We start from the raw sequence: 17,009 nt of genomic DNA, 5'->3' as shown, positions 1-17,009 counted from the left end.
GACACCTACAAGGGATCATTCCTCAAGATGGTGACGGAAGATGGCTACGTTCCTCATCAAGTGTTTAATGCTGATGAAACCGGCCACTCCGTTCCATCAAGCCATCAACGACCATCACAAAGGTAAATAAAACAACTTTATGTAAAGTACATTTATTTCTTTAATTATAATACCATAGCACATTTATTACAAATAAAATAAGGTATATTTTGTGTAGTTTTAAGGCTTAGAAAATTTGAAAGTAGAAAATTATGTTTTATGTGGAGCTGGGAACGGATTATTCTCAATTGAATGGTTTGCTATGGGAAATTACTTTTTGGGATATACACGTTTCGCCTTACACACTCTGTCTGGGAACCAATTAAGTTCGTAAGCCAATGTATCACTGTATTTCACTGTTAAAGAGACGAGCAAACGGGATATTTTGACTCAAGCATTTATTTTGAAAATTATAAACTGTATCGCGATACTTCCGCTCATCGAGGTTCCAGTCACATCGCGCGCCCTCTGTCGGCGTTCACTTTTCAACTCGGCGGGTTTTGATTACGTCACGGGAAGCTCCGTCGGCCGCACACAAAAACACAAGTCAGCTGTCTGACACAGGTTGCCGCAAGCCGAATTCGCAAAGTATCGCTTTTTACTGTTTTACATCATCTGTACTACGAACAACGTTTGAAGCGTCTCTATTCCGCTTTTAATACAGACTATGAATCCAAACTATTTAGTTTGGATCGGAAACTCCTTTGTTTCCGTTTTGCTCTAGCCATTAACAGGTTAGCTTCACAAATTGGGGGATCGAGGGTGCCGAGCCTGTTCGACACGGAGGTAAATTACACGTCAACAATATGAACTGTTACAGAATCTAAAATTCGACTTAAATTAACAGCAGTAAAGTTATCAATTGAACACACCTTGACTGCTTGGTAAAATTGGCAAGCGTTTTCATGTGGAAACCAGTCTGCGTGTGTACCACAGTAAGGTGGTATGAAGGTGTCTGAATCTGAAGAACCGCCACTTGCAACATTACGTGCCTTTGAGTGGTTTAAGTAGTAGTTAGTATATATACAATACAACACATCTTTATTTGTATTGTTGCTGCAGCTGTTACAAAGCGCTTTATATAACATTCATACATAGACGAAGTAACATAGAAGAGTATTACAAAAGAACACGTTAACATAACACAATAATAACAATCGTAATGACGATTCCTGCATGTGCATGGACGTTTGAAGCTCAAATATGAAGCTTTAATGTCCATTGATGAATACAGAGATTGGTTCAATACACTCATTCCATTGAAATCTGCTTCAATTCCATGCGGTGAATCTCAGGAAGAAAAATCACATTAGCTCCCCTTCAGAATTGCACAGAATTCCACCATCCTGAAGGATAGCACAACTGCAAAACCTTTCAGTTGTCATTGTGTCTGTGGTCATGTCCATTCAAAATTGATTTGACTTCAAATATTTGTCGACCAACATTCCATCAACTGAATTATTCGTGTGCTAAAACACCCTTTGTTACAATGTAGACCGGCCTTTCAAACAAAGAGTGATTCATTTTTGTTCTGGTTTTCCTGCAGCCAAACAAAATGTCATTATTCCTGACTTTACTTTGTCATTTCTTACTTTAAACCAAAGAGACAGATTTATGGCAAAGCCAGACGACAAGACATCTCAGTGGAGATTCTGAGACCCACCATTGGTCACCATTCTGTCCAATCAACATGCCTCCGAGGAAAAGACCGTTGGTTCCTGTAAGCAACCGTCGCAAAGGAAAGGACGACTACTTCCCTTTCAACTTCTTGCCTGTGGAGTGCCAGCTCCATGTGTTGTCTTTCCTGAATGAGGTGGATAAATGTAGCTGTGCTCTGGTTTGCTTGAGCTGGAGTTGCCTTGTGCGTTCCTGGAAGCTGTGGCGGGTTGCTGACTTTTCCCGACGCGGTGTCTTCCACCTGGGGCAAGAGGGGCTGCTCGTGTCAAATCGTGAGTTTGAGAGGTGGAAATCCTGGGTTAACCTCTACACGCACCATCTCATATCACGTCGAGCCAGCCTCCTCACACTGAAGGCCAGCTTTGATTTGGGGGATCGCTGCAATAAGTGGGGTGACCTGCTCAGCCACCTGTTGGATAATGTCCACTGCAGGGATCTGAGTCACCTCGACCTCAATTGGACATTTACGCATCTTGAACCTTTGGATTTAAGGGTGCATTCCAGCTCCAGTTCCCACCAGGAGAGCGTTACTAAGATGGACCAGGTAACAATATTTAGTCACCCACTCACAGACGGTCACGGGTCATTTCAAATCTTGATATTTCATGGCCATGTGGCCGAAAGAGGAAATGACAAAACATTTTTGGAAACTTTAAATGACCAGTTCACACATTTTGTTTCAGAGATTCTGCGATGCGAAATTAGGGGTGTATATCTCTTCAAAAAAAGGTTCTATGCCTATTCTAATATACAGGGAGCAATGCGATTTAAAGATTGTTAAATTTTAAACTAGAATTATTGTATTGGTATTGCCATTTCAAATGTGAACGAACCTGTCAGAACTGTAAGTGTGCCAATGTTTATGGCTGTAGTTCACTAATAAGTCATTTGTTGGCTCCAAAACTACAATTTAAATCTGTAACATCAATAATTAGCATTTGAAAACAACATCAGGTATATTGGCCAAATCTCATTCACTGCCAGACAAAAATGTGTCCACTCCTGTGCCAGGGTTTTTGCATACCTGCCAACTACTCCGGTTTTGCTGTAAAAACTATAGTTGTAATTATCCCATTCCGGGTTTCGGTTTCATCAATTACGATTTCCCAAAAAAAACATTAAATCAAAAATCGTCAAAATAGTAAGCGTGCAACGTTCATTCAAAACACTAGCGATCGGCACAGTGCCAGCTGTTAACTTCCCTTAGATAAATCGCGCATGGTACTCAGGAGTTAATATTGTTTTTATCATTGTCGTGTAATGGCATCTGCCGGAGAAAAATCAAGAAAAAGTGTGAAAAGTAAAAACTACAGTAATTTTGTCAGGAATACCCCCAAGATTTTCCCGAATTTATACTCCGGTCAAGAAAATGTGAAAATTACGCAAATTGCAGTGTGTGTTGGTCAGATTTTTTTTGTGGCCTTGACAGATTCACTGGAAGTCATAAATGCCAAGGTATTGTTCACGAAAGCCATCATTGAACACGCAGTACGAATTGAAATGGGACAGTTGTTCAGAAAAATGTTTCCCGATTCCAAAATCGCAAAGAAATTTGTCTGGACGGACAAAAACCAGCAATACAATCCATTGTCTTGGAAAATAATCGTCGAGAAGCATTGTTCGAATAAATAAAAACTGAAGCTTTCAGTATGTCCACTGACGTTAGTACCGATTATGAGGATGTATTTTAATGCCCAACTTGGAAAAGTACTGTCGGTGCTTCTTTCTTTGTGGGAGTGCAATACTTCTTCAACAAGAGAAAATATCTTCAAGATTCTTCAGGATAAAATTGATTCCAAGGAAATACTTGGAAGAATTGAGTGTGTTTTGCAGCAGACAATGCTTATGTAATGCTTGGATCCAAGAAAGGGGTTGCATCGCGTATCAACGAAATATCGCCATCTAACTACATTGCAGGTGAGCTTTCTTTCAAGTTTTGTTTTGTTTTTTTTGTAAGCGAATGAATAATTACGCACAGTCTCACTGCTAATCAATGAGGTTATTAAACTACCAATTTTCCTCTGTGCTGATGATTTGTGTGCCATGATATAGATCAAGGGTGTCAAAGTCATTTTTTTTCCACAGGCCATATTGTTGTTCCGGTTTCCTCTCGGGGGCCGTTATGAATTTGGGGAAGCCATTAGAATGTTTCAATCCCTCCACATATTACATATAGAGCACACAACAAATTAATGAATAGTTTTCAAATTTTAAGTAAAAAATAATGACTGTTATTGTTGTTTACTTTGGACAATTTCACATTTTGGTTCCGACTTTAGCAAGCGTCATGGTTTGTTTTGCAAGTTTGTTTTGCCTTCGCGGGCCCAATAAAATGATATGGCAGGCCAGATTTGGCCTTGACTTTGACACCTGTGATATAGATCATAAATTATTTGTCATATCCGTGTTTGCAGGTGTTCCTGTCACTTCACACACTTGGCTGTACAGGAAGGAGCTAAGAAATTGCCTGTAAAGATGGATGACCTGCTCTTCTGCTACCTGGAGAAGAACAATAAACACGCCCTCAAAGCAATTCTGGTAGAGCTGTATGTAACATATATGTTCTGCAATTGAACCATCGATTGCAATATGTCTGTTACAAAGGAAACACACAAAACACTAACCTTAACTCATTCACGAAGGTTCCTTAGTGTAATGTTAATGTAATAGAGTTAAGGTTGCTTTGTGGAAGAGGCCCCTGTCGTACATGGAAAAATTAAAAGTAAGATCAACAGTTGAATTTATTGCATATGGTATATTCATGATGACCATTTCTTTAATATCACACTTTGTACATTTACTCAATTTTCTCAAATGCAGTTATTCATTTAGCTTTTCATTATTTTCAAACATTTCATTCCATTTCATCCATAGCAGCAGGTGTATGAGTGAGCTCTGCTTGCTAAATCTCTTCTTCTGGTTGGTTCACCTCTAATTTCAGGAGGAAGAAGGTGTGCCTTGTAGCGAAATCTGTGCTTGTCATGTACCACAGTAATGCTGACTGTGAGCGCATAAATAGCCACGTCTTCTTGGAAGCCTTATGACCAGAAAAAATGATGATGACTATTTCTAGCAACAAGTGCCACAATCTGTCTGACTCAAAGAAAGAAAATGCACAATGGAAAATATCAATGCTTGAGGTGTGAAATTGTTAACTAGAGATGTGAAATGTTTATGATTCATTGATGTGAGCAGTATTGAATGTTGATGTGCATATTTGAAGTTAGTAACAATGTCTTACAATTCATGGAAACACCAAACAATATTGATTATTAAATGTTTGGCTGTAAAAGATTTCTCTTTTGTTTTCTTAAAATAGTAGCAAACACGATAATTTCATGATTGACAAGTAGAAATATTGGTACAGTGATACCTCATTTCGCTGCTTATCCAAGAGGCTTCGTCAGCGAACTTTTAGTTTAGTTTTAGTTCGCTGACGAAGCCTCTTGGATAAGATGCGAAACGTCCATCACCTCCAAAGAAGTACAGATGACGGCTGAAGAAACCTTCTCATCGATATTTGTATCTATTTATTAGTGAAATGCTGAATGTTTAGTGGCAGTTCATTCCAGAACACATACATAAATATACATGTACATATACAGTATGTAAATCACATTTTAATAAAATGTCAGAATGTATTCTTTAAAATAATTTTGTGATAATACCATTAATGTGAATGGTTTTCCGTTCCTCGTGATTTGTAAAAATATCCAGCCAAACTATCGGAAGTCATATTACTGCTAGCTAGCCTACACGCTGCTCAGCACTTGCACACTTGCTTTCTACTCTCGCTCCCAGAGTATATTAATGCTAACGTTAGCATGGGACGTGTCAAAGTGCCACTGACATCCGACTGTTTCATCGACGAGATTGTTTCATTGCAAATTAGAATCACAGCAGAACATGTTCTCTCACCAAAGGCGAATCCTTCGGTCCATTCAACCTGAAGTGTACGATACTCGTCATCTTTCTTTCCTTTTGCCATTTTCAAAATTGCCCTTTCAGCCTACTGCAGCCTAAACAGGAATGAGCAAACAAAAAGCGAGAATATATAGTTTTATCTGCGAGCGAGATGGAATCATCAAAAGAGCCCTATATGGCTCAAGAGCCATAGGTTCCCAACCCCTGGCCTATATATTTTACCCTGGTGACACTTTGTACATTTACTCAATTTTCTCAAATGCAGTTATTCATTTAGCTTTTCATTATTTTCAAACATTTCATTCCATTTCATCCATAGCAGCAGGTGTATGAGTGAGCTCTGCTTGCTAAATCTCTTCTTCTGGTTGGTTCACCTCTAATTTCAGGAGAAAGAAGGTGTGCCTTGTAGCGAAATCTGTGCTTGTCATGTACCACAGTAATGCTGACTGTGAGCGCATAAATAGCCACGTCTTCTTGGAAGCCTTATGACCAGAAAAAATGATGACTATTTCTAGCAACAAGTGCCACAATCTGTCTGACTCAAAGAAAGAAAATGCACAATGGAAAATATCAATGCTTGAGGTGTGAAATTGTTAACTAGAGATGTGAAATGTTTATGATTCATTGATGTGAACAGTATTGAATGTTGATGTGCATATTTGAAGTTAGTAACAATGTCTTACAATTCATGGAAACACCAAACAATATTGATTATTAAATGTTTGGCTGTAAAAGATTTCTCTTTTGTTTTCTTAAAATAGTAGCAAACACGATAATTTCATGATTGACAAGTAGAAATATTGGTACAGTGATACCTCGGATTCTGAACGCTTTAGCTAATGAACATTTTGCTTACGGACGTTAAATTCGCGAGAATATAATTTTGGCATACAAACAATTTTTCGGGAAACACACGGAGCGCAACAATTAGTGATGTGTCGTTCACGAACGATTGATGAGAAGGTTTCTTCAGCCGTCATCTGTACTTCTTTGGAGGTGTCGGACATTTCGCTGCTTATCCAAGAGGCTTCGTCAGCGAACTTTTAGTTTAGTTTTAGTTCGCTGACGAAGCCTCTTGGATAAGATGCGAAACGTCCATCACCTCCAAAGAAGTACAGATGACGGCTGAAGAAACCTTCTCATCGATATTTGTATCTATTTATTAGTGAAATGCTGAATGTTTAGTGGCAGTTCATTCCAGAACACATACATAAATATACATGTACATATACAGTATGTAAATCACATTTTAATAAAATGTCAGAATGTATTCTTTAAAATAATTTTGTGATAATACCATTAATGTGAATGGTTTTCCGTTCCTCGTGATTTGTAAAAATATCCAGCCAAACTATCGGAAGTCATATTACTGCTAGCTAGCCTACACGCTGCTCAGCACTTGCACACTTGCTTTCTACTCTCGCTCCCAGAGTATATTAATGCTAACGTTAGCATGGGACGTGTCAAAGTGCCACTGACATCCGACTGTTTCATCGACGAGATTGTTTCATTGCAAATTAGAATCACAGCAGAACATGTTCTCTCACCAAAGGCGAATCCTTCGGTCCATTCAACCTGAAGTGTACGATACTCGTCATCTTTCTTTCCTTTTGCCATTTTCAAAATTGCCCTTTCAGCCTACTGCAGCCTAAACAGGAATGAGCAAACAAAAAGCGAGAATATATAGTTTTATCTGCGAGCGAGATGGAATCATCAAAAGAGCCCTATATGGCTCAAGAGCCATAGGTTCCCAACCCCTGGCCTATATATTTTACCCTGGTGACACTTTGTACATTTACTCAATTTTCTCAAATGCAGTTATTCATTTAGCTTTTCATTATTTTCAAACATTTCATTCCATTTCATCCATAGCAGCAGGTGTATGAGTGAGCTCTGCTTGCTAAATCTCTTCTTCTGGTTGGTTCACCTCTAATTTCAGGAGAAAGAAGGTGTGCCTTGTAGCGAAATCTGTGCTTGTCATGTACCACAGTAATGCTGACTGTGAGCGCATAAATAGCCACGTCTTCTTGGAAGCCTTATGACCAGAAAAAATGATGACTATTTCTAGCAACAAGTGCCACAATCTGTCTGACTCAAAGAAAGAAAATGCACAATGGAAAATATCAATGCTTGAGGTGTGAAATTGTTAACTAGAGATGTGAAATGTTTATGATTCATTGATGTGAACAGTATTGAATGTTGATGTGCATATTTGAAGTTAGTAACAATGTCTTACAATTCATGGAAACACCAAACAATATTGATTATTAAATGTTTGGCTGTAAAAGATTTCTCTTTTGTTTTCTTAAAATAGTAGCAAACACGATAATTTCATGATTGACAAGTAGAAATATTGGTACAGTGATACCTCGGATTCTGAACGCTTTAGCTAATGAACATTTTGCTTACGGACGTTAAATTCGCGAGAATATAATTTTGGCATACAAACAATTTTTCGGGAAACACACGGAGCGCAACAATTAGTGATGTGTCGTTCACGAACGAGCCGGTTCTTGGAGCTGGGTCTCTGAAGTGAACGAAGCTGAAAATGGCAGCCGTTTTTTTTCCTCTATTCCCCGCCCCCAGTCTTCGGTTAAAGTTGCATGTGATTGGTCAAGATCCGTGGTAGAGGAGAGAGGGGACACATGCAGCAGGACACACGTAGCAATGTGTGGGGGAAGGGGTTACAGAAACACACACACACACACGAAAAGGAGACGACAGAGCTTGAAACAAAAAAACAAAAGTGAAAAAAATTACCAAAAGTGAAATGGTGAGAAAATGGATAGAAAACAGTGAAATTTGGAATTGTTCCAACTTTATTGATGAGAAGGTTTCTTCAGCCGTCATCTGTACAAAAGAACTTTATTGTAAGTTCAAAGTCAGAGTGTAGACTGCAAGGTTAAAATATCCCATCAATCAGGCTCCACAAATAACTCGCACAAGCCATCTGTACAATTTGAAGAGAATATACAAGCAAGGCAACCATCTATAAATGACGTTTCTAGTGTGTCTGCCTGCATCTGTTGCTGTCGCAATATCACAACTTCTAAGATGTACAACCCAGAGCTCCTTCAGACAGTAAAAAGCTATGCATTCCATCAAGCCATCAACGACCATCACAAAGGTAAATAAAACGACTTTGTTATACAGTACAGTTTATTTCTTTAATTACGATACCAAGGCACATTTATTATACATAAAATCAGGTATATTGTGTGTAGTCTCATCTCATTTGCCGTACCGCTTATTCCTCATTAGGGCCGCGGGGGTTGCTGGAGCCTATCTCAGCTGTCTTCGGGCATGAGGCGGGGGACACCCTGAATTGGTTGCCAGCCAATCGCATATTGTGTGTAGTTTTAAGGCTTATTTAGTAGAAAATTATGGGGGACCTAGGAACATATTATTCTCATTTTCATGGTTTCCTATGGGGAATTAATACGTCTGTGTAAGCTCTCAGTCGTACAGGAGTGGTCCATCGATGAGAAGGTTTCTTCAGCCGTCATCTGTACAAAAGTGAAGGTTTCGGACGTTTCGCCTCCTATCCAAGAGGCTTCGTCAGCGAACTAAAGTCTGACTGGTCGTATCGGCCCCATTTATATATCCCTAATGTCCAGACCTGGTGGCGCCGGACACAGCTATGATAGGTCCCTACTCTCAGGTTGGGGGAGGCGCGGGACCCCCCCCTGTGGCCCCACTGATTGTTCCTACATTCCTGACTAACGATTGGCCTATTACACCCACTCCCCCCGGTATCACCTCATCAGCATAACGACCCTCATCAGCATTGCGAAAGTTGCCTAACCTGTTTTGCCTGAGCAGGCTATTGTATGAACGATCCAAATTGAACCTCACACCACCAGACCGGTTTAATGAAGGATTTTGTTGTTTTATAAGAATCGCCTCTTTTACCCCCCTTTCAAACCATCTATGTTCTTTCGCTAAGATTTTAACCTCATTGTCGTCAAATGAGTGGTTAGTAGCTTTTAGGTGCAAATGTACTGCCGATTGGGGTCCACTAGTATTATCCCTGCGATGTTGATAAAGTCTTTTTTTGAGAATTTGTTGAGTCTCCCCAATGTACTGCTCTTTACAATTTTCATTCTTACAATGTATGGAATAAACTACATTACTTTGTTTTTCATTTGGTAGCCTATCTTTTGGATGCACTAATTTTTGCCTTAACGTGTTTATCGGTTTGAAATAAGTAGGAATTTTATGTTGCCAAAGGACTCTTTGTAATTTTTCAGAAACTCCTGCAATGTACGGTACTGCTACTCCTCTCCTTTTAGAATCTTGAGAATTATTGGTTTCGTTCGCTATTCTTTCTTTCTGACATTTGTTGAATGACCACTGAGGGTACCCACAGTTAGTGAGTGCTCTCCTGATATGTTTTGACTCCTTTTCTCTACCTTCAGTGCTAGTTGGTATTAGTTTAGCCCTATGCTGGAGGGTTCTGATAACTCCTAGTTTATGTTGTAAAGGGTGGTTAGAGTCAAAAAGTAAGTATTGGTCAGTGTGCGTAGCCTTCCTAAAGACTTCTGTTTTTAGCGCTCTGTCCTCTTTTATAATTACTTTACAATCCAAGAAGGCTAGTTGGTTCTCTTGAATGTCCTCACGAGTAAATTTAATGTTGAAGTCTACAGAGTTGAGATGATCTGTGAAGGATTGAATTTCTTGTTTCTTAATTATGACAAAAGTATCGTCCACATATCTAAACCAGTGTCTAGGTTTTGTCCCTGGGAAGGATGTGAGGGCCTGTTTCTCCATCTCTTCCATGTAAAGATTAGCCACTATGGGTGAAACTGGTGAGCCCATAGCACAACCATGGATTTGTTTATAAAATTTTTCCCGAAATTGAAAATACGTAGTATTAAGGCAGATTTCTAATAATTGGCAGATGTGATCCGGTTTCAGTTTGGTTCTTTCATGCAGAGAAACATCCGCCAGCAGCCTCGTCCTCACCACTGAGACTGCTGCTGGGGTTGGGACAGATGTAAAGAGAGAAGTCACATCGTATGATGCCAAAGTTTCCTCAGGTTCCAATATGAGGTCTTTGATCCTCTCTACAAACCCTGTGGTGTTCTCTACGTGGTATTCTGTGTTACCAACCAACGGAGCTAAAATAGTTTTTAAATATTTGGCTACATTGTATGTAGAGGAGTCAATGCTACAAACAATGGGTCGGAGGGGGAACCCTTCTTTATGTATTTTTGGCAGGCCATAGATACATGGCGTGGCCTGTCCCGGGTATAATCTAAAATACATCTGTTTGTCTATATGTTTTCCTTTCTCTAGCTTTTGGAGACAGTCAATCATTTCTTTCTTGTATCTATTGGAAGGGTCCCTTTTTAGTTGCTCATACGTGTTAGAATCACTGATTAACCTATTTATTTTGTCTTCATAATCCAATGTGTTGAGCAGCACTGTGCATCTGCCCTTGTCTGCTGGCAAAATAGTAATATTTTTGTCTTTTTGTAGAGTAGTTAACGCCTTTCTCTCTTCTAATGTTATGTTGGACGGAGGAAGTTTGGCACTACTGAGAAGAGCTGATATTTTAATGCGTAGATCATCTGCCTCTGCATACGAAAGTTTGTTATTTTTAATAGCCGATTCAGTAGCTGTGATATAATCTATTGTAGGTATAGTTTTAGGAGTCACTGAGAAATTTAAACCTCAATTTCAATTTCGGGAAAAATTTTATAAACAAATCCATGGTTGTGCTATGGGCTCACCAGTTTCACCCATAGTGGCTAATCTTTACATGGAAGAGATGGAGAAACAGGCCCTCACATCCTTCCCAGGGACAAAACCTAGACACTGGTTTAGATATGTGGACGATACTTTTGTCATAATTAAGAAACAAGAAATTCAATCCTTCACAGATCATCTCAACTCTGTAGACTTCAACATTAAATTTACTCGTGAGGACATTCAAGAGAACCAACTAGCCTTCTTGGATTGTAAAGTAATTATAAAAGAGGACAGAGCGCTAAAAACAGAAGTCTTTAGGAAGGCTACGCACACTGACCAATACTTACTTTTTGACTCTAACCACCCTTTACAACATAAACTAGGAGTTATCAGAACCCTCCAGCATAGGGCTAAACTAATACCAACTAGCACTGAAGGTAGAGAAAAGGAGTCAAAACATATCAGGAGAGCACTCACTAACTGTGGGTACCCTCAGTGGTCATTCAACAAATGTCAGAAAGAAAGAATAGCGAACGAAACCAATAATTCTCAAGATTCTAAAAGGAGAGGAGTAGCATTACCGTACATTGCAGGAGTTTCTGAAAAATTACAAAGAGTCCTTTGGCAACATAAAATTCCTACTTATTTCAAACCGATAAACACGTTAAGGCAAAAATTAGTGCATCCAAAAGATAGGCTACCAAATGAAAAACAAAGTAATGTAGTTTATTCCATACATTGTAAGAATGAAAATTGTAAAGAGCAGTACATTGGGGAGACTCAACAAATTCTCAAAAAAAGACTTTATCAACATCGCAGGGATAATACTAGTGGACCCCAATCGGCAGTACATTTGCACCTAAAAGCTACTAACCACTCATTTGACGACAATGAGGTTAAAATCTTAGCGAAAGAACATAGATGGTTTGAAAGGGGGGTAAAAGAGGCGATTCTTATAAAACAACAAAATCCTTCATTAAACCGGTCTGGTGGTGTGAGGTTCAATTTGGATCGTTCATACAATAGCCTGCTCAGGCAAAACAGGTTAGGCAACTTTCGCAATGCTGATGAGGGTCGTTATGCTGATGAGGTGATACCGGGGGGAGTGGGTGTAATAGGCCAATCGTTAGTCAGGAATGTAGGAACAATCAGTGGGGCCACAGGGGGGGGTCCCGCGCCTCCCCCAACCTGAGAGTAGGGACCTATCATAGCTGTGTCCGGCGCCACCAGGTCTGGACATTAGGGATATATAAATGGGGCCGATACGACCAGTCAGACTTTAGTTCGCTGACGAAGCCTCTTGGATAGGAGGCGAAACGTCCGAAACCTTCACCTTTGTACAGATGACGGCTGAAGAAACCTTCTCATCTATGGGGAATTAATGTTTGGAATACACACTTTTTGCCTTACACACCCTGTCTGGGAACCAATTAAGTTTGTAAGCCAAAGTATCCGGTGGTTAGAGAATCAACCTTGCAGTGCAGAGGTGCAGGGTTCGAGTCCAGCCCTGTGGAAAACTCCACAGGACTGGACTCCCCTTGCCTGCATGAGTTTTCTCTGGGTACTCCGGTTTCCTCTCACATTCCAAAAACACTCTTGGCAGGTTAATAGAACAGTCTAAATTGTCCCTAGGTATGGTGTGAGTGTGGGTTGGTTATTCATCTTTGTGTGCCCTGCAACCAGTTCAGGGTGTCCCTTGCCTTCTGTTGAAAGAAAATTGGGATAGGCTCCACTATTCTCCGACTCTTGTGAGAATAAAAGTGGCCCTGCAAAATGTATGGATGGTTCTCTGTATTTTACCATTGAACATTTGCAATGAAATAAGTCATGTACATAGATCGAGTTGGAAAAAAAAACATTCACAGGTTTACCTTACTCAAACACTCCCTGCCTCCTCTGCTCCACCCAAACAATGCAGAACACAGCTATTTATGTAGTAGCGTCCCAGAGCCTTTCTCGGTCACTCTCGTCATCACATGAAACCAATTCGCTGACGGGTTTCACCACCCGTCGATGCAGCCTTTGGGAACCAGTTTGTTATGTGCTGGGTGGAGACATGAAAGCAAATCTTGTTAAGTGCGATCATGCTTGCTGAAGTTCGAACCAAAATTTGTTCATATGTCAACCACAATAACAGTAATTATTCTTGACTTCAGATTTGAAAACTAGTTATTCATTAATTTGTTGTGTGTTCTGCATGTAATATGTGGAGGAGATGAAACATTCTAATGGTTTCCCCAAATTCATAACAGCCCTCTAGAGGAAACCGTAACTACAATGTGGCTCGCGGCAAAAAATGAGTTTGACACCCGTTTTATGTATCTTTCCCGAATGTTAGAACACCCGTCTATTTTTTTCTCCCTCGGGTTGTACTCGCAGCTTGTCAGTTCCTTTTTGTTGAAGCAATTTCATTTGTTTTGACAGGTGAACAATTTCCAGGAGTTGTTGACCAAACTCACCCAGAGTTGTCCGCGTATCACCAAGATGAGGTTACACTTTGACTGGTCAGATTTGTCTGTATCACTGCTCACTCAGTTCCAGCAGCTCAAAGTCCTTGAGCTGAAGTACTTCTGGGTCTTCAAAGGATTAACTCCATCCACACTGCAGACCTTAACAACATCCCTTCCCAACTTAAAATCTCTCACCTTACACATCCTGGTGCCGCTAAGAAACCTGGGTATTTCTTACACTCTGGAGTCATTTTCTTTGGAGTTCTTGGACGTGTCACCGAGCAGAGGCCTGGTCTTCTCTTGTCTCAAGCTGCCTGCTCTGCGTGAGCTCAGAGCTACGAAGATCGTTCGCGGCATCACATTGGACAGGCGTACCAGGCTAAGGATCCAGAGTCGATGGCCCTGCATGTACCATGTCCTTCGGGAAGGAACCCCAAGACTCCAGGCCCTCAACAATGAGAGACTCCTTCCTACTTGGAGAGAGAAGAGCTATGGGGAACTCTCTGCCATCCTGGATGATTCTTGTTATTGTGTCCAGCATCTAGACAACTGGCTTTGGTAACCAAACAACTTTGCGAATGTAGTTTTATTTCTTGAGTATTGTTTTCATTTACTTCGATTAGTCACAGGGACACATGAGAAAATTGACGTGTATGATTAAGTTGGTCATTTCCACATACAGTGAGACCTTGGCTTACGAACTTAATTGGTTCCAGACAGAGTGTGTAAGGCGAAAAATGTGTATCCCAAATTTTTTCCCATAGGAAACCAGTAAAATGAGAATAATCCATTCCCAGGTCTCCATAAAATCTAATTTTCAACTAAATAAGCTTTAAAGGACAACCGATGTCTCCGGACAAGTTGTGTCCATAATTTGTAAAATGGCTTCAAATGACTTCTACTGAGCGTATTTTTCAAAGATTCCACCGCATATAGCTATATTTTACATTTTAAGACTCGTGCTGAATATTCCGGAACTCTTGTTTTTGAGTTGGTGACGAGTCCTCACCCTACGTCACTGAATGAACGCCCCTGACCGAAAAAAAGGACACATTGTAGCAGTTGTTCCATCACGTCAATGCATTTTGCTGTACTTGTTAGGTCTGAAAACTTCGTGTTGCACCCAAAAGAGGCAGAAGCGCGTGACAAAGCTCCGTGTAAGCAATTAATCAGCCATTTTCTGCCTATTTGTTAGTGCTACATTTCCCCCCCTATTGCCTCAAAATGGCACGGAATAAATTATTTAATCGATTCCAAACATGTATGATTTCCTCTTCAGAACTATTTGAATCATATTCATAACTGGATGAGTAACAAGAAAGCTCTGAATCTGAAGCCATTGTTTTGATTCTCCAGCGAACAAGGGGGGTGGGACCTTCAGAAACTCACCACTTTCGGGTTCATTTTTTTTGCAGATTTTGGACACTTTAAGTCATTTTTATTGGTGTTTTGCATTTAACTAAAAATATCATACTGTGTGTTTTGGGTATTTTAGATGCTATAAACAGCTTCTTCCCCCAAGCCATTAACTCTTTGAACTCTTTCAACAGTAGCCAAAATGGAACTGTATAGTGCCACTTAGCAGTTTTTTTGACAATGATACTAGTGCAGCGTGTTCTACCGGAAACAAATTCCTTGTGTGTTCTACATACTTGGCAATAAAGATGATTCTGATTCTGATAAAACGTTTTCTGATGTCAGTTCGGAAACAAAAAAGTGATGTTGGTTGTCCTTTAAAACTACACACAACATACCTTATTCTATGTATAATGAATGTGCTATTGTATTGTAATGAAAGAAATACACCACTGTATAATAAAGTCACTTTATTTACATTTGTGATGGTCGTTGCTGGCTCTTAATTGACACCTGTTGCTTTCTGACTTGTAAGGTCTTACATCACATTATCATTCATCATGTTGATGATTCTCATAGCCACAGTCTTTTCTGGATGGAACTGTTCAATAAAACCCTGCACATCATTCTACTTAGCAAATCAAATCCTGTGTGTTGAGAACGTCATTATGGTCAGCAACAAGCTCCAAAACAACAGAGTCATGAGGATCAAATCCTTCAATGTCCCTCACAAGGATGCATGTGGGACACAAATTCTTCCATGCTGCTTTCAAGAATCGAAGGGTAACATCATACCAGTCCTTTTCTATCAGCTGAACACAATGATACACATTGAAATGGACTTAGCATATCCGCCAAGCAGCTAAATCAGACAAACACACACCTTGTTCGTGTTTCTCAATGATCTTCTTCTCGACTGTAATTTTGTTGAGTGTCTTCTTCGGCTGAACACAAGCCTGTGGTGTCTTTTTCGTTTTCCAAAAAAGCAAAAGTATCTGTAAAAAAACTCCTTGGAGGCGATCGACGTGTGTGTGTGTGTGTGTGTGTGTGTGTGTGTGTGTGTGTGTGTGTGTGTGCTCCTTTGCGCCCCCCGGTGGGGACATCAAACTTATTGCACGCAGCCCGGTGGGGACTCATGTACCCGTGGGGACCTAAAATGAGCTCCCCATGGGCAAATTGCTCTGAGAGACTTCAAAATGAGGTCCCCACGGGCAAATTGCTCTGAGAGACTTCAAATCTTGTTTTCAAGACGTTTCATGACATTTCTAAAGTGTCCCCATGGGGGCATTCCAGACCAAAAAACTGTGTGAGTGTACGCGACCCGAATGTGGCAGACTGGTGTACGCCAGGGATGTGTCCTCGCACCAGTCCTGTTCAACATCTTCCTTCTGTGTGTGACACTGTTGCTCCATGTGAGGATCGAGAAGAACAGTGGGGCTACCATAGATTTCCGGCTTGATGGAAATCTATTCAACATCTGGAGGCTCCAAGCAGTCACGAAAGTAAGATCAGAGCAAGTCATCGTACTCCGAAAAAATGACTTAATGGTTGCACTTAACTTGCTAACTGTTTACTGTAGCTTGCTGTCACTAATTCTATTATTCTGCACCAGCGCCCCCTGTCATGTACAGTGACTGTACATTATAAACACTATACTACAGTGTTTATTTTATTTTATTTTTATCAAAACTGTTCATAGGTGAGGCACACAGTTCTCCTGCCTCATGACAGGGGGCGCTGGTGATTAGAGATTCTTCTTGCGACTCCTTGGCTGCAGAATAATAGAATTAGTGACAGCAAGCATCAGTAAACCGTTAGCAAGTAAAGTGCAACCATTAAGTCATTTTTTCGTGTTGCTTGGCCTTATTT

At 40.3% G+C, this 17,009-nt stretch overlaps 1 protein-coding gene across 1 annotated transcript; it reads left to right on the top strand.

The window, feature by feature from the left end:
• Positions 1 to 542: 542 nt before the first annotated feature.
• On the top strand, positions 543 to 16,181 carry LOC148898420 (uncharacterized). The gene is made up of 3 exons (XM_088997622.1): positions 543 to 825; positions 1,644 to 2,260; positions 13,759 to 16,181. Exons 2-3 carry the CDS (start codon positions 1,730 to 1,732, stop codon positions 14,344 to 14,346), a joined length of 1,119 nt encoding a protein of 372 aa, XP_088853748.1. The 5' UTR covers positions 543 to 825; positions 1,644 to 1,729; the 3' UTR covers positions 14,347 to 16,181.
• The last annotated feature ends 828 nt before the right edge of the window (positions 16,182 to 17,009 follow it).

Source organism: Hippocampus bargibanti, linkage group LG05 (assembly GCF_051943395.1).
Source record: "Hippocampus bargibanti isolate YZ-2025 linkage group LG05, ASM5194339v1, whole genome shotgun sequence".
Lineage (NCBI taxonomy): Eukaryota > Metazoa > Chordata > Actinopteri > Syngnathiformes > Syngnathidae > Hippocampus > Hippocampus bargibanti.
Note: the sequence above shows the minus strand (reverse complement) of the source record. Positions and strands in the feature narration are given on the sequence as shown.

Coding starts and splice junctions, on each gene's coding strand:
- LOC148898420 (XM_088997622.1), top strand. CDS start 1,730: ATGCCTCCGAGGAAAAGACCGTTGGTTCCTGTAAGCAACCGTCGCAAA. Junction 2,261..13,758: donor GCGTTACTAAGATGGACCAG/GTAACAATATTT, acceptor TTGTTTTGACAG/GTGAACAATTTCCAGGAGTT.